The sequence below is a fragment of the Phaethon lepturus genome, unplaced genomic scaffold (genome assembly GCF_000687285.1).
Source record: "Phaethon lepturus isolate BGI_N335 unplaced genomic scaffold, ASM68728v1 scaffold17325, whole genome shotgun sequence".
In the NCBI taxonomy this organism is placed as follows: Eukaryota; Metazoa; Chordata; class Aves; order Phaethontiformes; family Phaethontidae; genus Phaethon; species Phaethon lepturus.
The window spans coordinates 12,405-35,959 of NW_010542860.1; the positions used below are offsets into that span (position 1 = coordinate 12,405).

The following is a 23,555-nucleotide window of genomic DNA, read 5'->3' on the forward strand; positions in this document are numbered from 1 at the left end:
TTGTAGTCTGGCAATTTAAATGTACTTTGTGCTAAATCGTAGTATAGAAATACTGTGTGTCTCATAAACTGCTTATATGGGTAGGACTGATTCACCTGTAAGCATCCTGACATTTATACAGCACTTCTGTTTGTTGAGACAAAGGCTGTTCATGATAAATAACTGTGTCCCCTTTCAAAGGCATTCTTATAAGCCACCTCCGCTTCACGAGATCGTTTTAAATGGAAGTGGCATCTGCGCTGAGTTGAGTTCAAATATCTTGATGCCATTAATATGGAATTAGGAGAAAATGAAATGTCATCACAGCATTCAAGAGCTTTGCAGGATAGATCTCTTGGTACCTCTCATTGTAAGTCTTGTATATTCCTCTTTTACTAAAGCACTGTTTACAAATTATCCTTCCATGATTTTCAGGGAATTTGTAAGGAAATACTAATGACTGGTTCTAAAAAAAAAAAAATAAGTATCTACCTTGACAAGTTTTCACACAATATGGTTTCCAGCAATATGTCTGATACTTATTGTGAGATTTGGAGTAAACAGTGATATGCCAATAATGTGGTTTCTCATTGCAAAGAATTTTGAAGATAAATGAGTAAAAATTAAATGATTGGTGCTATAGACAAAAAGAATAAACAAGTTGTGGCTCTCTGGGGTTTGTAGTGTGGCTGGCACTGCTTGTTGGCATTGGTACAGCCTTGCCCGAGAAAGGGATGGGGCTATTTCAGTGTGCTGAAAAGCTGACCTCTGGCTGTAGGGTGGGCAGTGGGGTGGGCAGACACATGAATGCTTTTTTCAGTCTTGTATGTGAATTCATTTTGGTGTCGTCCTTTTAATTTAATAATTATTGAGCTAAAATGGGAAATTGCTTCTGTTCCTCATTAGTTCTACTGTGGCTTTAATTCATCAATTGCATTTGCATTGAGGTGCTCTTTATAAAGGCTTGTTTAACTAGGTGGGGTTTCAGGGTGATCTCAAAGTTACCACTCTTTTAAAGGTAACTAAAATACGGTAAGGAGAGTAGTCTTTTGGTTATGGTCTTTGTTTACTTGCATGCATCTTTGTTGCCAGCTACTAAACTTCAGTGCAACTCTGAGAAGATTGTTTTACTGTCTCCGAACCTCACCTCCTCATCTGTAGAAGGAGGTTGTACAGATTATGTCCTTTCGTTTGTGGTGTTCTTTTTTCTTGTTACACAGCTTAATCATGGGTATATTATGACATTTGTAAGAAGATGCTGCATCTCCTGGTAGCCAGTAAATGTAGGCACAGTTACTATAGCCCATGTCAAAGTAGATTAAGACTAAGTTGCTCAAGCCAGCATGATGTGAGGACTTGGTTGGTCATGGGTTTTGGTAGCATTTTACTTTGAAGTAGTGAACAAGAAATAGTCATGATTAATTGCCATGAATTTGCTTGGGTTGTGTGGCAATTGCAAAGAAAACATGTTTTTGCATGCAAGTATCTTCCACCTAACTTGCATGTTTTTAGATCACTCTTCTAAGCTGTAAGAACTGATAAATGTGTTTTCTCAAAGAAGCTGGTCTTGAAAATACTAGGCTTTACACTATTTATACTGTATGTATAGTCTCATTGTGCTTTTTTCAAAATAGCTCTGTCACTTTTTCTGTTTCTCTTTCAGTTTTGTTTCATGGGTGATTTTTTTATGTTCTTTCCACAACCAGTAATGTTTTTCCATGTGTGCAATTGGAAAGAGACTTGTAGCTGCCACCCTCCCCTCAAAGTGAAATAATGTCTAATTCTGTGGGACTTCATTAATTATAAAAATCTGTATTTTCATTAACTGTTAGGGCCTAATACCCTGAATTTAATTAAAGCTAATTGAGTTCTCTGGTTTTTCTTATTTAAAAGAGATAATAAACAACACTTTCGGGCATTAAAATTAAGTGTATTGTGCTGTTTCAAATAATTCTGAGGGACTGTCCCTGTTTACTACTACTAGTTACTACTGAAATCAAAATGGTTCTCAAGAAAGATTCTAGTGTGGATGAACTTAGTGCTGAGTTAAAACTAAATAAATTAAAATAAATGTGGCGCTTCCCATAGCAAACAGCAGTCATGTTTATCTTCCTCCGTAGTTAAAGGTAAAAATTCCAATTAATTAAAATACAAAATGTGACCTATGGCACTCCTAATACTGGTGGGAAATTGCCCAATCAACAGCCCTGCCACACAGGAGTGTTTTTACAGTAAAGTAATGAGTTGTTCACACAATTAGCTCTTATGTGGCAATTAAGTGCGGCACAGTATTACTAACTAGTTGGTACAGAGTCTTGAATCTACTACAGAGAGAAGAAAATCATGGTTTCTTGGTATGTTATTTCAGGTCTTGGTTGTGCCTGTGTTTCTTCTGCATTGACAAGGGAGATGATGAGGTAGTTCAGTGAAGAATTGCTGCCACTGTGGGTTCCAGGAAGAGGATTAGCAAACTGCAGTGCAACAGAGTAAGAGGACTGTGCCAACAGCTGTACTGTTCCAAAGGAGTGGATGGGGGGTAGTTGGGAAAAGGTTTTGACTTTTTGTGCTTCAAGTCAAAAGCAAGTAGTTCCTCCTGTTAGGATTGCCTGTGCGGAGCATCTGCTTAGTCTGAAGAAAGAGAGAAGGAGCATTGGGACCAGTTTTGGTTACCTTCTGCTCCAGGCACCCTTTAGTTTTGACAGTTGATCAGGAGGACTGCCTTAAAGGCTTCACCTATAGCTAGCCTGCTCTGCTGGACTCTTCATATTCATTATACTTAACAGTGTAATAACAATTAATAATTCCTTTCAAGCCTGTGAGACTGTTCTTCCTTTTTATTTCTTTGTTACCAGTTAATGACACATTGGGAATAACAAAAGAAGATTTTTGTGGTTTTGTGAGCATGTGATGGCCAGCATCAGACTATCTTTTAGATCCTTTTTCAGGTGTCTCTGACCTAGTCAGCTGTGCAGTTCCTTGCTTTTGGTACCAGATGGGTATGTGTCATGGTTGAGTGTTGGGTCACACGTGTCTATGGGAGGAACATCTATTTTCCTGCCTTTCCTCTTGAGCCTTTAGGTACAAAAGGGGAATTGTGCTGCTGTGCACTTCCAGCCACCCTTGAGCAAAAGGCAGTGCATGGACAGCATCGTTCCTGCCAGCTGCTTCACCGTGAATGAATGCATCCGTTGGTCCAAGCTATTTTTGTCCAGACCTTGTGATTTTGTGTGGCAGGCGACTTAGCTCTGTGTATAATGCCCATTTCCATGGAGAAATGAGGTCTGCTGGCAGAAACTAGCAGGATGACTCAGATGCAGGTGTAGTACCTGAGACTTCTTTGAAGTTGGAGTTTGATGTTGACTTTCTAATGTTAAAGCCAAGAGGTACTGGAATGGTAAGCAGGCTTCTGATTATGGGTAGTATCCAGCAGGTAGCTTAAGACAAATATGAAGCGGTGGAATGTGTTCAAAGGGAGAATTTAAGAATATGAAAGTTGGCCATGAGTCAAAGCAATCCATCTTCCCAAGTGCTGGTTTGAAAGCTTAGAAACAAATTGCCATTTCTTTTTTGATAATGCTTGGTTGTTACTTCTCTTGTTCCTGAGGTGGGTTAAACTTCTTGTGTATTTTCTTCGTTAAAGGTTAAGCATAGCTACTTGTATTCTTGTTAGCTAATAAATGGTCTGCTGGGTAGACATGTAGAGAAATTTGAAGTGAGAAACTTGCTGGTTCCTGGAAAGAGTTGGTTGGAGTGTTCACAATTATTATAAGCACTCTGCAATTCATTTTTGCCCTCTTTGACCACTTAGAGTTGTAAATAGCCTTTTTCCTCCTCTCTGTCATAACTTAAGCAAATGTATTTGGATTTGAAAGGGGTGGGGTTTTCTTGTTCATTTGTTTGACTTTTTAAAGCTTTAAGTCACTTGGTTACCTTTGCAAATAAAGGGAGAAATGGTTGGTTGGTGTGGTACAGGTTTTTAGCTTCATCTTCATGTAGTGCCTTAACTCCTTGGGTCTGTCTTTTTTTTTTGAACTGGTAGAATACATTTCCATTAACTTAATTTAAATGTGGCTTGAGTGGAAAATAACTACAGTTAATGGAAATAGTAATGGGTAAAATGGGAAACCCCCCCAACACCTAGAAAATAGGGCTAAACACTTGCAGTTCTTAACCAACTGCCTGTATGAACATCATGACACAATTAGCTTGGGGAAAAAAAAACCACAAAGAAAAAGCCTTGCCTCAATCTAGTGAGGATGATTTTCTGGGTTTATGCCATCTGTATCTGCAGGAACTAAATTCTCATTGGGAGGGAAGTGTTTGTAAAGCTGTGTAAATACCTTTCTCTGTGTTAGCTAATGCTGTCTTCAAGATCTGCCAACAGATGGCCCCAATGCCTTTCTTGCTTCTATGGTTTTCAGAGCTCCCTTAAGCTGCAGCAGAGGAAGAGCAAACCCATTGTGTTATTGTGGTGTCACTATACATAAGCTTGGTTATGAGCTTAAAATGTCCTTTGCTTTGTTTCTTCCGAGAGGATAATTTTACATTCTGCGGTATTTTCTGCCTCTTCAGAAGCTGGTTGTAATCCTTTGTTGATAATGAGATTTAAAAATAAACACTTCCCTGTGAATTGTTAATGTTAGTGTTTTTCTACCTGGTGTTTGTCCTGTTCTCTACTTCTGAACAAGTAGTATCTCCAATTATGTTTCTACTCTGCTGTTGCTACTGGCTGGTAAGACAAGCTCTGTGAGGGCCCCTCCTAGTATCATCTGGTATGGTTAGGACTCTGTATTTGGGACTGGTGATTTTATGCTGGCATTGCTAGATCAAGTAAACTCAAGGGGCTAAATGTGCAAAGTCTATTTCAATACTAGTCAAAGCACAACTTCATGAAGCTTGTTTGAATTAGTAATCTCAAAGCAATAGGTGGGTAATAGGATGTAGTTTCTTCTTTCTTACTTGTTGGGGAAAGACATGTGATATCTATATATTTGTGGTTGGGGCTTGCCCCTACCAGGTGTTTAGCCTTTCTTGTTTAGAGTTGAGCAAAGCATTAACTTTTTAAATGTGTGAGTAATTCCATCAACTCTGATAGAACTGGTCAATATGTTAATTGCAGGAGGGACCTTAACATGTGTCTGCTAAGGATCTGCTTCTTGAAATGTCATCTTCCTCTCTTTTTCAAACTAAGTATTCACTATATAGTAACTGGCTGACGAGTGTCTGAGGGGACGAAAGGCATGTTCTTCTAGCTACAAAGAATTTTATTAACGTATCTCTTGTAGTCCCAGTTGACAGACCCATCCAGCCATTGCGCAGTACAACTGGCATGACAGCTTCCCCTCCCTTTCTGTCACACTCATTGCTAGGTGTCAGCTGCAGGGAGCAGGTTCCATTTACACCTGAGGTGATGACAATATTTTTTCTTCGTAAACAGCAAAACACCAATCTTCTAATTTTGACTTAGACCTGGATTTCATTTTCTGGATGTTGTCAGTACTGGTGTCCACATCAGCAACATTTCTTCTGGTAAAACTGCAGTAATGTTTTACAAATTGACGTTCACATAACTGTTCTGAAAAGCTGTGATACTACCTAATGCCCACACAAATTACTAGCTATGATTAGCTTTAAAGGAGTACTCTTGAAATGTCAAACCCTTGCTGTACATGTTTGCAAACTTAACTTTAAATGATAAGCTCGGATCTCACTCATTATAGATAATTGTATCTTCTCTCTGTAGAAAAAGATTTAATGCTGAGCACTGTCTTAGCTGCCTCCGAATAACTCCTCAGACTTGATGCATGCCTGTTACCTTGCAACCAGAAAGTATTCTAACAGCAGCATGTTCTTTAATTGCTTTGAAAGGTAACATTTTGGTGGGACACCTAGGTTGTGAATACAATACATTATATTTATCTCTGATGTATGTATTTGTCTGACTGCTGTAAAGCCCGTGATTCTTAGCATTTTTTGGTGAATTTTGAGTTTCCAATTGTTGCTTGCCAGATTTATTTCTGCTGAGCAGAGTGTGTCTTATTTTCTCTAATCAAAGAGTAAAGATTAAAGCTATTTTGTTTTTCCAGAGTGTTCCTTGATAACAAAAAAATGACATTAAGTTTATTTTTCTTGTACTTAAAGGTTAATTTTATAGTCTCTCACTTTTTCTAAGGTATGCTGTGGATTAACGGTTAGGAATTCCTTGACTTGCCACTACTTACGGGCATTGAACTTTCTGTATATCATGGATTAAACTTCTCTTCCCCCCTGCTCCAGGTCCTAGTATTTCTGTATTGCAAGTCTGGACAAGGGCAAGAGCTAGATACCAGTTTGTATATTAGTGTCTTCACTGGGCATCACAATACCCTGGTATAGGGAAGGTGCTAGTGGTTGTCTTGAACTGCTTGGTTGCATGGGGGATATCCTAAAAAAAAAAGGCATATTGCGATTGGTGGCAAGCCATACAGAAACTTGAGGCCTATTATGCTAGTTCAACCTTTGAAAAGTTTGCATTATATAGGTAGTTTTGGTCATTAGATGACACTTGGCCATCTCTTCCTTCCCCGTTAACCTGTCAGCTGAGAAATGGTGCGTAACTGTTCCTAATCTGTAATAGTGCAGGTGTTGCTGTGGCATGAGGGGTAGTACCTGATGGTGGGAGGCATGGGACAGCCTGGCCCCATTAGCTGTGTACCTGCAGCTGTGGAGGGTTCCTGGCACTGTAGCAAAATTTTTGGAACAGAATTCATGGCACTTCTTCTAGTAGGACAGACCTTTGCAATTGCTGCACTGTAGTAACAAATGCCAGAAGCAGGATCTGGCTGACATTGCACAAAGGGAGTTTTGAGTACCAACACACTGGGGTGTGGACGGTGCTGTGAAAGGAGTCAGTCTGTTTGCCTTCAGTCTCTTTGGGTTACTTTTCCCACCTGCTTTTAAGAATGCCTGCACTGCAGAGATTTCCTTGCCTCAGCTTCTGCAGGAGGCTTCTCCTCGCCTATTTATAGCTGCATCTGTATATGCTCCAAACTTATTACCAAATTCCTTTCTTAAACTTGCCTTTTAAGAGTATCAAAACCTGATTCACAAATTTTGCCCAGTTGCTTCCTTTGCTTTGTCTCTACTCAGCCTCTTTCTTCCCATAATCTCTGCCTCAGTTTCCTTGCTTATAGTAAAAACTGAATATAGTGTTTTTCCAAAAAGCAAATGAAAACTATTTTGGTAGAATAACTGTCAGAGAGATTTGACATGAGTAGTAATCACAGTGTTAGTAAAACTCTCTTTTCATTTTGACTTGTGGGAAAAGAATTTATAGAAGCTTGTCAGGCTTATTAATCTGTTTCACTCATGCATGTTTCTAGCCAGTTATTTAGTTTGAAAAAGATCCAGTCTGAAGGACAAGGAAATTCTGAATAAATGTTTCTGACTTTAATCCTTGCAGTTGACTCTCGTGGACAGATTGCAATCAGCACAAACTTGTCCATTTATTCTAAGTCTGTTATGTGCATCATATTTATCTAAAAGTATGTATTTGTGTAAAATGTGTAGGTGTTTCTAAATGAGCAGTAATGATAAACCATGGTCTCCAAACCAGTTGAGTTTTTGTTATCCTGACAATATCTAAATGGAAGACTTGCATCATTACTTTTTTATTGCAGATAAGTTTGTAATTCTGTGTCTCTTATTGTTGTTGTCTTTGTGTATCTTCTTCATTACTTGTTAAGAACTGTGGGTGTTTTTCCTATGTAGGGTGACGTAGCAGCTGTTGAACAGATGCTGAAAAATGGGGCAGATCCCAATGTTAAAGATAATGCTGGCTGGACACCACTGGTGAGTGTAGAAGACTTTTTTGTCATGTGTCTCTTGATCAGATTTCATTTCATCCCTGCTTTCCTCTCTTATATCTTAGTTCCCCTTACATGCATTTAGGTGACAAAGAATTAGGCAAAGTGAAGAAGTAATGATAAACAAGTTTAATTTATTAGCAACTACTGACTTGCCCAAATCCAGATCTCCTTTGCTGGGGTAAGGCGTGCAGAGAAGTCTGTCAGTCTGCGATTCTGCAAGTGCAGAAAGTGTAACTTTGATAACTAGAAAAGGATCAATTGCAGAAAACGTGTATATTTTATGGGTTCTTCATGTCCTCAGTGGTTTTTACCATTTTGGAAATATATCAAGTTGAATGAAAAAAATTTTCACTTGAATTATAGAAAATAAACAAAAGGTTCTTTTGAACTATGACTTCTTCCCCTCCTGAAGAATACTCTTGACAGTGTGTAATCTGGGGGGCTTTTCCCTGTAGACAATTTGCACACAATTGGCCTTTGTTCAGTTCTTCTCTGTGCTTTTTATTAGCGCTGGGTTCCAAGGTTAATTCATGTCAGGAATGTAATGCAGTATCCTTGCATTGTCTTCCCGACTGTCTAGAGGGGTGTTTGAAAATGAATGTGTTAACTGGCATGACAGAGGTCCTTCCTCTGCATTCCGTTTCACCTGAGTTTTTTTCTCTCTTTACTACTTATGGATTTACCCAACTAGCACGAGGCGTGTAATCATGGGCACAAAGAAGTGGTGGAGCTGTTGCTACAATACAAAGCGTTAGTGAATACTACGGGGTATCAGAATGACTCGCCGCTTCATGATGCTGCCAAGAATGGGCACGTGAGCATTGTTGAGCTGCTGCTCTTGCATGGTGCTTCTCGTGATGCAGTGTAAGTAGATGTGGGATGTAGTTTTAGCTGTGGAATCAGCTACAGCTACAACTTCCAGGGTGTATATTAAGTAAATATGAAGCAAAGCTAGTAATAAATGTGATTTATTTGAAGTGAGGGGGTGGGTGTTAAAATGTATGCTCTGCTGTACTTGCATCCCCCTTTTCCAGGTGGGTGTTTCCTTTCCATTTTGCTTTGTCCTAAGCTTTTCTGAAGACCTCCAAGTCATAGATAGCTGGAGTATTGGAGACTGTACTAGGAGAGTAACAAAATATGCTTACCCTATTCTTAAACTTCTCTGTTGGCATCTTGTTATAGCTACTGTCAGATCGAAGATGCTGAGCTCATGAGTTTTGAACTGCTACAGCTGTTTCTTGCCTCTTTACTTTTACTACACTATTTAACTAGCAGAAGGTGTTTTGGTCCAGTCTCTTCTACCTTCACAAATGGCATAGACTCAGGCTGAGATTTGGGGAGTGTGTTATATTTTTTCTATTATGGATCAAAGCACTAATGCTTGGTACACTTTAATTAAAAAAAAAAAAGCAGCTTAGAAATATTTTCATTTGAATCTTCTACACAGTTATGCCTCCTGAAGATTTTGGCATTTGTGTATAGGAGGTGCTAAAGAATCTGTTCGTCTATGAATAACCCCGCAGGCTATTAGTATTTCAGATGCTAAATGTGTGTTTTGGTGTTGTATTGCTGTTGTGCCAGGGCCTGTGTGTGTACAATTTGAGTTCAGTGCATGTTGTCAACAGGTGTATGTATATAGTAACATGATAGGATGAAGTGTTGCATGGCATGAATTTCCTTGCAGCTGCATAAAGAAGCATAAACAAGTTCAGTGTAATCACTTCAGCTCTCAATATTTGCACTCGAAGCTTACAGAATTAAGGCACTGTGTGGAAAAACATAGGGTTTTCAAAAACAGTCCTAATCTTGAATACACTGGAGTTTAAAATAAAACAAAAAACAAAACAAGCTGACAAAACTTTTTCATGAAAAAGTAAAACAAGGATCAATTGTTCATCTTCTCTTTGTTCTCGAACAGCAAAGACCAGTGCATTACACCTTGAAAAGCTGACAGCTTCAGAAACTAATTTTCAAGCCACTTGAATATTGGTTGCGTGACACTTATCACTTGTCTATCTGGTATTTGAAAGTGTAGCACGGCCAACAGCTTTGATGCAAGGTTTCGAAAGGACTTAAGCACTGGTAGATTTGCACAGCAGAGACTCCAAATGCCAACAGTGGAATTTTCAGGACTATTATTAACCTTAGTGTCTGCTGCGTCTGTTCACGCAAACTGAGATGAAGCTGAACCTCTTTCAGCTCATTCTACATGAGTAAACATGACTTTCTGTTGAAACAGAAGCTTTTTAATCATGGAGAAAGAGATTTATGTAAGCCTTAAACTCTGGCTGAGCTTTTCACTGAATACAGGTAATGTTCAGTTGTGTATTAAAACAATGTGACAAAGAGTATGTCACAACTTGACAATTAGCTACCTCTTGTAGTACCTCTAAGTATCAAAAATGGCTTCTAACCCACTTCTGAGTATGTTTGGTTCTTGACTTAATCTCCAGGGTACTTGGACTCTCCAGTGTGTGGTGTTAATAAATGTATATACATTTTTAGGGAGCAAATTTATCCGCTTTTAATCTTGTTTTATTTGTCTGGCAAAAGGAGCTGCAGGTGCTTTGGCAAAAATCCAGTTCCTTATGTCCCCCTTGGAAAAATGAGGCTTCCAAATCTTTGGTAGGCTCTCTGTCTCTGGCTGAAATGCTACTGTACATGTTACTATTGAAATGATGAGGGAAAGGTTTGGTGGTTTTTTTTCCCTATTTTTATATAGCATTAGAGACAGAGGAAGGAATGTACAAGCAAAGTGTTCAGGCTTGAATAGTAGACTTTACTGACCTCCTCCAAACACTACCAAGAAACAAGAACAGTGTGTCTGAGACTTCAAGAATGTCTTGTGCTTCCCTTCCTTCCTGTGTCCTGCTAACTTCCAGCAATGAATTGTGCCATGATCTTTCCCTGGACCATGACTTTGCAAATCCTACAGGTTTTTTCTGCCACTGCCTCTGGTAGTTGTAGTCCTAATTCAAGTGACTGCATTTGTCTAGGTAAGTGGATTTGAACCTTCTTTAATGTAGAAGGTTTAAATTTTTTTCTTGCGTATGCAAGTACCCTTGTAATGAAGTCACATCTGACAAGAAGCTTGCTTTTCTTCAGGGACTTTTTTCCCTAGATCCCTGCAACTTGCAGATAACAGGTTTTTTTACAACAGGACACGAGAATAGGACTATCGCTTAAGCCGATGCAATTATAGTTCTTTTCAGTATGACTAGTTATAATTGGCCTCTTTATACTTAATGCAGGATCTGCTCACCTTCACATTATTGCTCTAGAATCTGTAAAGCAGAAATTGAGCAGTGATGAGTAGAACTTGCATCTCTTCTCAAAGGTTTATTTTCTTTAGGAATATTCTTGGAGTGCCTTAACTTTAGAGGTATGCAGCGTGTGAGCTAAGACTATAGCAAAGCAATTTTGCTAAACTGATAAATTTGTCTAATTTTAGTTTGCCTTTTTTAATGTGTGTATGAAACTCTTCCTAGTCTTTTTGTGGGCTCTTCAGGCTCTCAGTGAACTAACTTTCAGCTCAGGAGAGGGACGCCTTTATCCTGGCATATTAAAGTGATTCTTCATTACCTCATGGGGGCAGGGTGGAAAGTTTGATTAGTTCACTGTGGTTTCTTAAAGTCTTTTCCTTTAACTGAGTAAATTGTGAACATGATAAATGTATTCAAGTGTTATGTGGGACACTGAAATGTATAGCATGAAACCCCACAAGTGACTGATGTCTTGCTGCTGTTTTGACCGTAGAATTAACTCAGTTTTGTGTCTTAATGTCCCTTGTGTGTTGGAGAGTTAATCTACTGGAATAAAAACAGAGCTTGTGTCGAATAGCCTGCTTAGAGCAGTATTTTTGAAATTTAGTATGATACTCAATTGTGCAGATGAAATTTTTTTTAAAAAATGTAGAATGTTTACTAACTGTAGATCTCAAGGCAGGTAAGATCTGCTGATCTGCAGAGGGATGGAAGATATATAGCTATCAGAAAGCTGAGACTCCGCAGTTTCAGTTTTAGATGGTGACGTTCACAGACAGATCAAGTATGTCTATTCCAAATGTCTTTCAGGCTAGTTTTTTTCTTGCATGCTAATACATATATACAGTAACTTCTTAATGTACTAGTATGAAGCAGCTACGTATCTCTTGGACCAAGCGAATACTGATGAGAACTACCTCTTTTGTCAGAAAGCAGTCCTGGGATTTCAGTATTCCTTGGCAATTTTTTTTCTTAAATGTGTAAGATTTAATAGTTGTGGTACTTCATTTGCTATTTGAAGTTTTCACTGACTGGGGAAGATATGAACTACAAATGAAAAATATTATATGGACCAATGGACCTATTAATTGTCCCGCTGGTCTAGTTAATTTTTTTACCTTAATCTCCTACACATAGCTAATTTATATTTTTATAGCTTTTTTCATGTGCTCACTCACTTGAATTCTGTCTTTTTTCCTTGCTTCACAGCAAGCCAAGTGATTTGAAAAATTAGATCTGTGCATTTGCAATTTCACAGTACTTCCTAAATGCTTTCACTCAAGTGGGCTATCTTGCCAGTTCTTCATGCACAATAAGTTTAGCATTAGTAAAAATTGTGTGTTGCCCTATTTTTTTTTTAGGTGTTAGCTGTCTTTGAGTAGTTCTGAGTCTGATTCTGAACAAACCTCAGGGAATGCTTAGGGATAGACTGTGATCTTCAATTATGAATAGTATAAGGGCAAAAACTATTATAACCTGCAAATAATTCCAGGAGGCATTGGACCCACGACGCTGACATAATTTTGTCTGCTTTTCCGAAGTCAAGGTAGTGCTGGACTTCACTGTCTAAGTGCAAGACAGTATGCTTAACTTCCTGCTGATAGCAGGTTAATTAAAACCCTGGCCCTGTTTGGATATCCAAGATGGTCTTTCTGGCTACACAGATTAAATTTTCTTCCTTCTGGGGGGGTTCAGAAAATATTTCTGCTTACCACATTCTCAAAATGCAGGTGCTGACTGGAGAGCCCCAAACTGGCCAGATTTCCACATGGGACTTAGTGGTTACAGTACTGCATTAGGACCTGGTTACTGGACTTCCATTCAATACTGAACTCTTGTGGGGCTGGAGTAAAGCTTGGTTTATGCTGAGCTGTGGAACAGCAAATAAATTCTGGTGTCAAAATGGAGCAACTTAAAACCCCTGATTATAAAGTATTATATAGTCATTGTTTGCTTATATCAGAAGCTGTGTAAGTTTGGGGCTTCTAAAGAATTGACAAGGGTGTCTCCCTATTTATCTTCTCTTCTCTGGTGACTTATTTCCTGAAAGTTCACTGAAATGTTTAGAAGGTAGCTGTTAAGTTTCTTTTTGACTACAGCAGTAACCTCTGTTGTCTTCATACCTAAGACTTCAGCAATGTTGCACCATAAACTGAATTCCATTTCTGAAGCTTTTCATAAGAAGTTCTTTGATCCTTAAGTCCTTAAGATATCATCTGTCATCTCATGTGAAGTCATACTCAGCAGATTACATTGAGTTGCTCTCCATTGGGCTCGTCTTTGTTCTCGACACAGACATCGTTCTTTTTGATTGGAATTTGTTCTAGCTGTAAGAGCTCTCTACTGACTAGTCATCAAATGACTGACTAATAGGAGACTTTGCATCGAAGGATACATCTGACTCTTGAATGTTTAAATCGGCTTGCACTCTGGTAGAAAGAAGTATGCATTAGAGACTGTGTTCTAGCTTAAGCACCAGAGACACTTACTTCTGTCTTGTGTCTGGCTTCCCTCTGAGTGTGGAACCCATCCTGTTAAGCAGTCGTGCACTGGACCCATTCTCAGTAAATACAGACCTATAGTAGGAGCATGCAAACATAGTTATTGACATTTCTGAAAATGCTGTGTTTGTGTGTTAGGGTGGACCTTATGTGGGTGTCCCACTTAATTTTGATCCAGTTCGCAAAACGCAATTCATTTTTCACTCTGAACAAAGTAGGTGATTTCTCTTGTTCAGCTTGGCTCAATAAAGGCAGACTTGAGCACACATTTTTGCCAAAAGCTTCTGTTTTCCATTCCCGTACCTTACTGGTGTTCTTGTGGCTGCATAGATCTGGTCCTTGATCCTGATAGATCTGGTCCTTGATCCTGATCATAGGGTTAAAAATAATATACATTCCTAATATATTAACAAACAGTTCCTCAAGTAACTGCACTGATAATTGTACCAGCCCAGCAGAGACTGACTGGGCAAGGCTTCTTTCTGATCATGATTATTTGCTTTTTGGATGGTTAGCAGGTGCCTAACTAAAAAGAACAAATCTGGTTTTCACCCTTTTTCTTTGAAAAGGATGTGTAAATTAAAACAGTACTCCAAATCTGTTGTCTGGATGTGTTCCTTGTCTTAGCTTTTATTTCATAAACCCTCTTTTCTCCTGTTTCAGCTACTCTTTCCTCGCTTTCCTTAAGCTCAATGAGCTGCTTTGTTGCAAATATTCAAAACTCTTAAACCCGTCGCTTGGGCTGATGTTCCTTTTTTCAGACTTGAGCTCCCAAGTTTGTCACATTTTGCTTCAGCCATGCCATTTTAACATCCTATGAATAGTCATTAATTCTTCAATGCTGCATAATGATGGGATAGCATTTTGCAATACATTGGTAAGAAGCAATTGAAATGATGGAGAAATGGAGAAAAACAATTTTAAGTGAATACAGAGGGGGTAGCTGGAGCTTTTATTTGTGCAGTTTAATTGGCAAAAAATGCCCTATATTTAACTGTGGTGGCCTTTATATTTTATGGTAAACCTTCATGAGGCTTTTTCCAACAGTCAAGGATCTTACTGTGACTTGGTGGGGGGAGACACTCCCAAACCTCTGCTAGTGACATGCAATGATTTCCTCCCCATGCTTAGTTCACAGTAAAAGGTCAACCATCTAGTCTAAAGGTGATTTTAGTGTATGTGCTAATATATATATATATTTCACCCCCACTTTCTCCCTTGGATGCATTGTTCAAAGGAACTGTCCTGCAGCAGTTTGAGTCAAATATGGCCCTTATTTAAAGAAAGGGCAAGAGCTACCCTGATGATGCATGACAAAGCAGGAACAGCATGACAATATTTAATGGGCTGCAACTCCCAGGCCCGGGCTGAGATTTAACCAATTATCTTTTAGTCTGCAGAATTTGTATTACGTTAGTTCTTTGCTCATTAGTAACACAGAAGAGCTTGGGGTTGGTAATATTGTAAAATTAGCAACTGTAAAATGCCATCCCGGAATCTTCTGTGTGGGATTTTTGTGCATTGTTGTTTTCCTAAGAGGCTACATTAGCGAGCTGTGCTCAGTCAGGAGCATAGAAAGGTGCAAAGGTCAGATGCATCTTCAGCTTTGTGCTGGCCAAAGCCCCCCAGTTAAGTCGGAGCGGAGACTTAATGATTTGAGCTTCTCTTTGGGCTGGATTGGGTTATGGCCTTATGTGGAATTCCCTATAAAGCTTCCTAGATCCCTACTCTGCACAGGAACGTGTGGCTAACTAAGACGGCGCTTCAAAGGTGCGGTTGTTTTTTGACCTCTTTAAATGTTTCATTCTTTGATGACTAAGCTTGCCGGATTTCAGATACTGAGTCAGGGCTTTGTTCTTGGTGACAAGCTTCCCCTTCATAACGAGCTCTTATTATGCCTTTTGAGAGAGCCAGAGCTATGTGAGGTGGGGAGAAGAGGATCAGCTGGAATGGCCATTATTCTTGCAAAGGGCAAAGCAAGCAGAATATTTCCCAGGAGTGCTGGCAGAGGATTGTGTTTGTTAATGGCAATTATACTGGTTCTTTGCTTTCAAGCTTTCCTCTGCTCGCTGTCCTGCAGCTGCAAAGTTGTGTGAAGAAGAGAGAGAAGCCATGGCTGTGCTTGATACTGTGTTTATAGCAAATCATATCTGTCTGAGTAATGCTAAAAAAATGGGGGAGGAAATGGGTCTTGAGCATAATAAATAACTATGAGGTGCCATACAGGATGAATAGTGTTCAACAAAATTGTCAAACCAACTAGCATTTGAATGAATCGGCTATAACGTGTTATGTGGAACAGCATACTGAGGGAAAATGAGATGCATAGTCAAATTTTGGAAGTGTGAGGGAGTCACAGTTCCCAAGTAGGTAGCAGATAGCTTTTCCCATAAAAGCATAACCACATCAAGCCCCAGTGTTTAACACAGTATATAGAACCTTCTGACGTCTTTTATGGCAAATGGGTAAGCCAAAAATACATTTCTTGGTTATATGACTGCAACAAAAGATTAAAGCTGAGATTTCTGGGTCTTGTGAATAATATCAAAGTGCATCTTGAAACAGTGTAACAAGGATTCTGGTTTATAGTTAAATAAACATACTGCTCTGAACATCCCTTACTCTGCAGCTGAATGTGGCAGCTTGCAATTCAGTATCCATCTGTCTTGGATGCCATTCTTGAAGCTTTGTGCTTTTTAGCTGAAATTACATATTAATAAGAAAGTGGGAGGGAAAGCTACCCAGCTAATGTGCCCAGTTAGTTAAGAATCAAGTCACATTTTATTTACTTAAACCCATCTGTGCTTGTTTTGCCAGTAATATATTTGGTCTGCGGCCTGTGGACTATGCGGAAAGTGAAAAGATGAAGTCTGTGCTAATGTTACCAGTGAAGAATGAATCATTTTCACTTAACCAACCCTCTCAGGTAAGTGTGTGTATGTTTGTTTTGGTTTGCTTTTTAAAAAACCTGTAAAGTTCATCTGGTATGTATTGAAAGCTTGGACCTAAGTATAGTGCAACACCTACCTTTACAGGGAGATTTAAAATGGGTTGGGAAGCTAACATTTCTAGAATGTATGTGGGACACTTAGAAGCTATGGTATTCTGTATTATCATAGCTTTATCTGGGAAAACAAAGAATGTTTCTTATAATGTGGCTTTATTATAGGAGAGCCAACACTGTTATTCTGCCAATGAGGCAGATATCCTGCTGGGAGTCTGTTACAGACCACCCAACCAGGATGAAGAGACAGATGAGGCATTCTATAAGCGACTGGCGGAGGTCTCGCATTCGCTGGCCCTTGTTCTTGTGGGGGACTTCAACCTACCGGACATCTGCTGGAAGTATAACACGGCAGAGAGGAAACAGTCTGGGAGGTTCCTGGAGTAACTTCGCTATTGTTGTTGGTTTTCTGCATATTTAAGTTTGTTCTACTTGTCAAACTGGCTGCAAGCAGCAGCAGTCTTTGCTCCAGGTGCTTTTGTGTGCCTTTAAAAGGCTGTTCCAGTATCATCCTTTGTCCAATGATGAAGATATCAGCTCAGCAGTTGAAAACAGTTTTTGGAAGATTGTTTTGGGGTTTTTGGTTTTGCCCTCTCTTTTCCAAAGACTTCTCAGGACTCGTGGTCAAAATCAGGTTATTCAGACTTAACAAGTTACTGCATTGTGAAATGCTTTGTGCCTCCTGATAAGTGCTGATTAAACTGACCTGGCTGATACAAGCAGCCCTAGTCTACTCCAGGGTATACAACCTGTTATGGTCCCTCCTCACTGAGGTAATAAGATACCAGTTGGCCAGAAGTAAACTGTTGGACCTAAATTGCCAAGGCTATGACTGTTCCTCCCACCTGTAGCAAATGTAAGATGCAGCTCTTCTGTTGCAAACAAAGCACTTAGTATTTGCATTTGCTTTGGGATAAGTGTGTGCCAAGGGATGGTATCAGCTCATACGGATGACTTGATCCAAAGCCTGAGGCTTTAGGGTAACTGGATCTCAAAGTTATGTCGGTACTATGGAATCTGGGAGTACTTACAAAGACCCAGGAGCTGAAGTTTTATCCTTGTCAGCATAAAACTTGAGCACGCAGCTCCTCTTACTTTGCATTAGTAATATCTGCATTAAAAAAATAAGCATTCATTACTTACAGGGCAATGTAGTAGGGACTTCTTAGTAAAAAGAAATGCAGGTTTTAATTATATAGGCTACTCAACGTGTTGGTAGTGTTTCTGTTGGTAACACTTCACTAAAAGTAGGAGGCTTTACTACTTAATTGGGAATTTTTTTCTCCTTCAACACTGCAGTCAGCAAGGCTGTTTACACAATGTTCAACGAGCTATATGTGTGCACAGTAGTGCCTTTAAAAAAAAAAGCAAGGAAGAAAAAACTGATGCATAAGCTGTTTTGGTACCTTGCAGAAGCTAAATGAAGTACCTCTAATGTCAAGCTTTTTTTCTCTAGAGCTGGTTTGTTATGCAGATTTATTATGGACCCTGTCCACTAAGCTTGCCATGAGTTGTTTCAAAATGCTTATTCTTATTAAATAAAGCTGTCAAGCAAGTTAGCTGCTTTTGTTATGTTCCCAAACATTCAGCTTATTGTAGGATTTTCTGTTCGTGCAGGCACTGAGCCCCAGCCAGCCGAGAGATGGACCTCTTGGTATACTGGGGAGCAACCTTAGTTCGGAGCAACAGAAATTGCTGAACAAACTAGCAACAGTTCTGAAGGCTTGCAGGTGTACTGAATTTAACAGCAGAGGTATGTAGTCTTTTTGAAATGTCCCTGTCCAAATAGAGGTAACTACAGATCTGCACTTTATCCTTTAAGATACTAGCAACAGCAGGTTTTTTTTATTATTCCTAATAAGTGCAGTTTCTGAAATCCCTGAATTATTGCTGTAGTAGAGTGATGGTGTGTTGTTGCATGTAAATGCGTATAAAGCCTGCTTAGTTACTGAGGCAGGAGACTTCTAGGGGAGCCACAGTTTGACAGTATATGGTCTGTTATTTAAAATCCCCAAGTCCTCTTCAAAGACTCTTCTCTTTACACTTTTTTTAACCAACTTTAAGGTCTCTGCTTATATGTGACATCCTGTAAGGTTTTTATCTTCCAAAAGTGTCTTAGGCAGATGGTGCCTTTAGAAAGAGCATGACATTGATGAAAAGTTGACCAATGTCTTCTCACATGCTACATTCTTTCAAATTTTGTTCTTCATTAAGGTGATGGAGCCAAGTTATGAGGCTTGGGGGTTTTTTCCTCCCTTTTAAGGAGGGGAACATTCTCTTAATCCCTCCTATTAGTTTTTCTTTGGAGTGCTGCTTTCCCTGCTTGTGAAAGAAATGCAAAGGTAATTTTCCCCAACCATCTTTTCACACCCTGATTACTACTCCTGAATTGTGAGTTGAGTTCTGTTAGCTTTGTGTTAAAGCAGTGAGATCCCATAGTAAGATTCCTGTTAGAGTTGAAGAAAACTTTAAAAGGATTGGAAAAAAAATATTATCCTATAAGCTGAAGTGTCCTCTGAAGACTTAAGTGTTAGCTTAGAACTATAAAAATATGACTTCCCTTTGTCACAGCAAGTATATGTTGAAATGCACAAAACTTCTAATAGCGCTTCTACTTACTTGTGTCTTAGTCTCAAAAATCACATACTTGTGCTGGTTGATAAATTATTATACTCTGTTTATTCTTTAAATGGTGATGGACTGCTTTTCAGCCAGGCATGGTTCTGATTTTTATGTGCTTTTAATTCTACTGACGTAATTTTTCTCCTAGTAACTCATCTTGTTATTCCCGATGCTCCAATGCCAAGTACTGTCAAATGTATGATGGCTGTTCTGACTGGATGTTGGGTCCTCAAGTTTGAATGTAAGTATTAAATACATGTGAGTCTTTGGGCTTTTAATCCAGAAATTGTAGATGGGATTCCAGAGAAAATGTTCTTTTTCAACAACTGCCCTGATATCAATACTAGCTTAACACAAAGTGTGAGGGTTTTGTTTTTTAATCTCCTGAATGACAAGAGATTAAATTAAATACAACTACTCCTTCCTTGGCAAATTTGTGTGTTTCATTATTAGATGTATTGGGTAGGTCATGCTCTAAGTATCAGTGGGGAGTGAATTTGGTCATTGCTACATTAAGGGTGATTTGGAAGATTATGGAAAATATCCTGGGAGAGGAGGAAGGAGTTTGTTTAATTCTTGGATTCCATTGAGATTGATAGAAAACTTTTGCTTGGTGTATGTGATCAAGGCCTGTAGGAAGGTAAGGTGTTGCATATTTACATGTAAGCTGAGATCTGTTGAAAGCTATAACTTCTAACAAAAGTTAGGCTGTCAGCTGATCATGACCCCTGGTTGTACTTTCCACTACAGTTCTCTTATTTGTTGAGAAAATTGTCAGGCCTTGTGCAATCACAGGCTCAGGCAGATCAAGTATATATGTAACTCTTGATACCCATTCCTGTACACATGAGCCCTGCTGACTGGAGTGCTCTTCAACTAAAAGCACAACCTCCAAGGAAAGATGAGTTGTATAGTGTCCCCTTAGCCTGCACGTAGTTTTGATGTCAACTTTCATGCAATCTATATTTAGTTTTTATACAGTGCATGCTTTTTTGTACAGCTGTTCTACAGACTTACACCCCAAATTCTGCTTTTCATTCCTTCTTTCAAATGTATTTCTTAGTGTCTGCTTTCATGCTAGTTGTAAAAGCCATCTTCTTCCCCTTGACCTTTATGGCTAAATCCTTTTAGCTCATAAGTACACTACAAATGAGTTAATTATCCATGGAAAACTCATAGACAAATTTCATTCTAGTTTTCTACTGTGTGACTAAACATCAGAATATAAGGATTCTTTAATGATCTAAATTTTCCAGTCACTAATGTTATGAAGGCACTGCTTAAAGCTTAAAAAGATGCATAGTAGTTTTTTCAAATAGGGCACATCATCAGACTCTTTGAACATTGGACTCTTTTTCAGAGTGTTCATTTAGTTTCCAGATAAGCATGGAACAAGGCCACTGGCTTTTTTAAAGGCTCTGAGTTAATGTCCCAACACCTGCAGGGGCTTCTGTTTGGCCTTAAGTATTTGCAAAAGGAAGGCACTCTGGTGTCTTTGTACTGTGATCCTTACAAAAAGGAGTAGCTCTTGTTGAATATGTAACATGGAGAAATACTGTTTATGCTTATGCAAACAGATGGATTTAATAACCTCCAGACACGTTGTTGGTAAGCAGAAGGGAGATGGTTTCCTGTTTCAAGGTAGGGATGCAGCAGGAAACTCAGAAGGCCTAGAAGCAATGTTTGGGTTGTATAATTGCAGGTGCACTGGAATGATACCCTGTTTAAGACTGAAATAATCTGTTTCTGTAGTGAATCACTTTATGGGTTCTTGGCTTCACCCTGTTCAGGAGGTCTGCATGCCTTCTATTATATGTGCTAGGGTGATTTTCCTTTATTTCAGTTTATCTTCTTGCTAGTCAGATGGTTTGAAAGCTTCAGCTGACTGGTAGGGAGATAAAATTAGCGGGACCCGAGTTTAAATCTTTGTGGAAGAACTTTTATATTTAGAAATGATTGGAAAAGAAAAAAATAAAATAGTGTTGGGGTTATTTGGGGAATATTTTTTCATATTTTTTGTTTGCAGATGAGTTGTGTTGTTAGTACTGATTAGTACAATCCTGACTGCTAATGCTCCCAGCTTAGTAAGCAACGTACTACTTAAAAGCGAGTGATTCTCCTCCCTAGTGGGAAATGTTGGTAATAACTCATGGGGTCTGATGTAGCTAAGTGCCTATAATTAACAGCACCACTCCATCTGTTCCCACCAGTCTGTTATTAGTCTTCTTCAGAGTCATTACAAGTTAAAGATTGTTATAACAAATAATGGGACTCCTGCTGATGGAACATTTGTCTAGGAAAAAAGAGGTCTTTGCTTTTCTTTTCTATAATTTCTCTCTTTATTGTGGCTTTTTGACTTCTATTTGGACAAGTTTCCTTAAATGTGATGCAAATAAACTTCCAAAAGTGTATGTGTGTATTTGGGCTTGCTTCTGTCAAAGCCACTGCAAATAAATTGAAGGAGTTGCTTGTAGTTCAGTGTTGTAAAGCATTCACTTAAAGTAAATTCATGTTCAAAAACTTCACTGAAATATTTGAAAAAACAAAGCTAAATGTAGCATTTAATGAAATGCTGACTATGCATAAATGAGTATTTGAACTTTTTTTGCCACAAGGTAAGCTGCATTTGACTGTTATTTCTAAAGTTATATTTATAGCCTACACATAATTATACCACTTTTAAAAAAAATCACATGCTTGCAGAAAAACACTATTTAATTTAAGAGTGTGTTTCTCATATTAACTTTTCTGTTATAGCAGGCTTTCAAGCTGTGTTTTGCTAATAAAAAGCAATTTCTTTCTCTGTATAACTCTATAATGCTTCTGTTTACATGTGTCTACACACAGATGTAGCATCCATTAGTATCAACAGATAGGTAATGTGGAATTTTCCAGCAGCTTGAGCTAAATGTAAGACCTTTAAGTATTAGAGAGCCAAGATTTAAATATACAGCTTCAGTTTTGGGGCTTCTTTTTGTCTTCAGGTGGAAGATGAAGATGAAAGGATGTCACCACTGAGCAATATTAGGTTTTCACAGAAGAAAAACTTCACTTTACCAGTTGTAGTTCTGTATTTTCCATAGATAATACACTGTCAGCAATATATCCACTTTCAAAGCAGCATAGAATTCAACTGAGACACTGCCACTGTGCTCCTTGCCCTTGGCCATATCTTTCACTGGTTTCATTATTTTATTGCCTTCATTATTTCTGGGACGGTAATAGGGCACAAAGTAGCATATCGTTATTCTTCTGCAAGTAGGCTGAGACAAAGATTCAAGTATCACTGTATTTCCTCTATGCTTTTTGTAGAGCACAGAATAGTGTAATTAAGCTGAAAAGCTATTAAAGGCTTCTGCTGGTTTTGTGTTTTCTTAAACTGATTGTAATCTGTTAAAGCAGGGAATGAAAAATGATCTCTGTAAGGATACGCATTGAAACAAGCTTGTGTCAGTCTTTGCAGCGAAGTATCTGGTGGAATTCTAAGCATCTCATTGCTTATTCCTTCGTCTGTTTTGCTTACCTGGAGCAGCAGCAATGATTCAACTCTGATTGTTTAAAAGAATGCAAAAAAAATTCCCCTTGCTTTTCCTCTAAGGACTCAAAACAAGTGGGAGTTGACTGGAAGAGCTAGGGGATTGCATGACTGGCATTTCAAGGCAAAAACATCTTTCTGAGTTTCTTAGAGCAGTATGTCCATCCTTGTTTAGGCTATTAGACAAGAGAAGTGCAAAGCTGAGCTGGCTGCTGCTCAGGCTGGACTGTCTGTCTTCCGTGCATAAACATCTGTTAGATAACAAGCTGATACTCAGCAAAGCCCTCCCTGCTTAAAACAGCTCAAAACTTTTGATCACTGGAGTTTCACACTTGTTTTGCAGTTGGAGACTTACTTCAGCTGCCGCCTCCTACAAAAGGACTCGCAGCTCTGTGGGAGGTGGTAGAAACACCTAAGGCGTGTACGTGTGTTCTTGTTGGATATACAGCAGAGGGGAATGTTTCGTATCGACGAGGTCTAAACTTCTGCTCTCCCACAGTGTCTGCACCTTCTGGAAAGGAGTGAAACAGTTTAGCTTCCAAGTTGGCACAAGTTTAGACTGAAGCTGCTGGGGTTTGCAGCGGAGGAAAAGGGCATGGGATGTCTTAAATGTGGTGTTTGGCTTTGCAGAGCTGGGAAGTGGGCTGCTTTGAAACAAGGTCGAGAGGAAAAGGAAACATGTTTCCAGTGCTGCTTCTGTTCTGTGTCATCCAGATGTTGAGTTTTTCATATTTAGAGAGTCCTTTTGTTCTAACTAACTTTTGGTGTGAAGTACAGTAAGGGAGCCCATTGTAGCGCACATGA

The 23,555-nt window shown here is 39.0% G+C and overlaps 1 protein-coding gene across 1 annotated transcript in view; it reads left to right on the forward strand.

Annotated features, from left to right (window-relative positions):
- Window positions 1-23,555, forward strand: part of BARD1 (BRCA1 associated RING domain 1) — a gene marked incomplete at its 5' end in the record, with an annotated part of 49,780 nt that overhangs the window by 12,347 nt on the left and 13,878 nt on the right. The window contains 6 exons of the mRNA XM_010288179.1: window positions 7,729-7,809; window positions 8,518-8,690; window positions 16,408-16,516; window positions 17,090-17,098; window positions 18,212-18,347; window positions 19,365-19,457. Coding sequence (XP_010286481.1) covers window positions 7,729-7,809; window positions 8,518-8,690; window positions 16,408-16,516; window positions 17,090-17,098; window positions 18,212-18,347; window positions 19,365-19,457 — 601 coding nt within the window. The remainder of the gene's footprint in view (window positions 1-7,728; window positions 7,810-8,517; window positions 8,691-16,407; window positions 16,517-17,089; window positions 17,099-18,211; window positions 18,348-19,364; window positions 19,458-23,555) is intronic.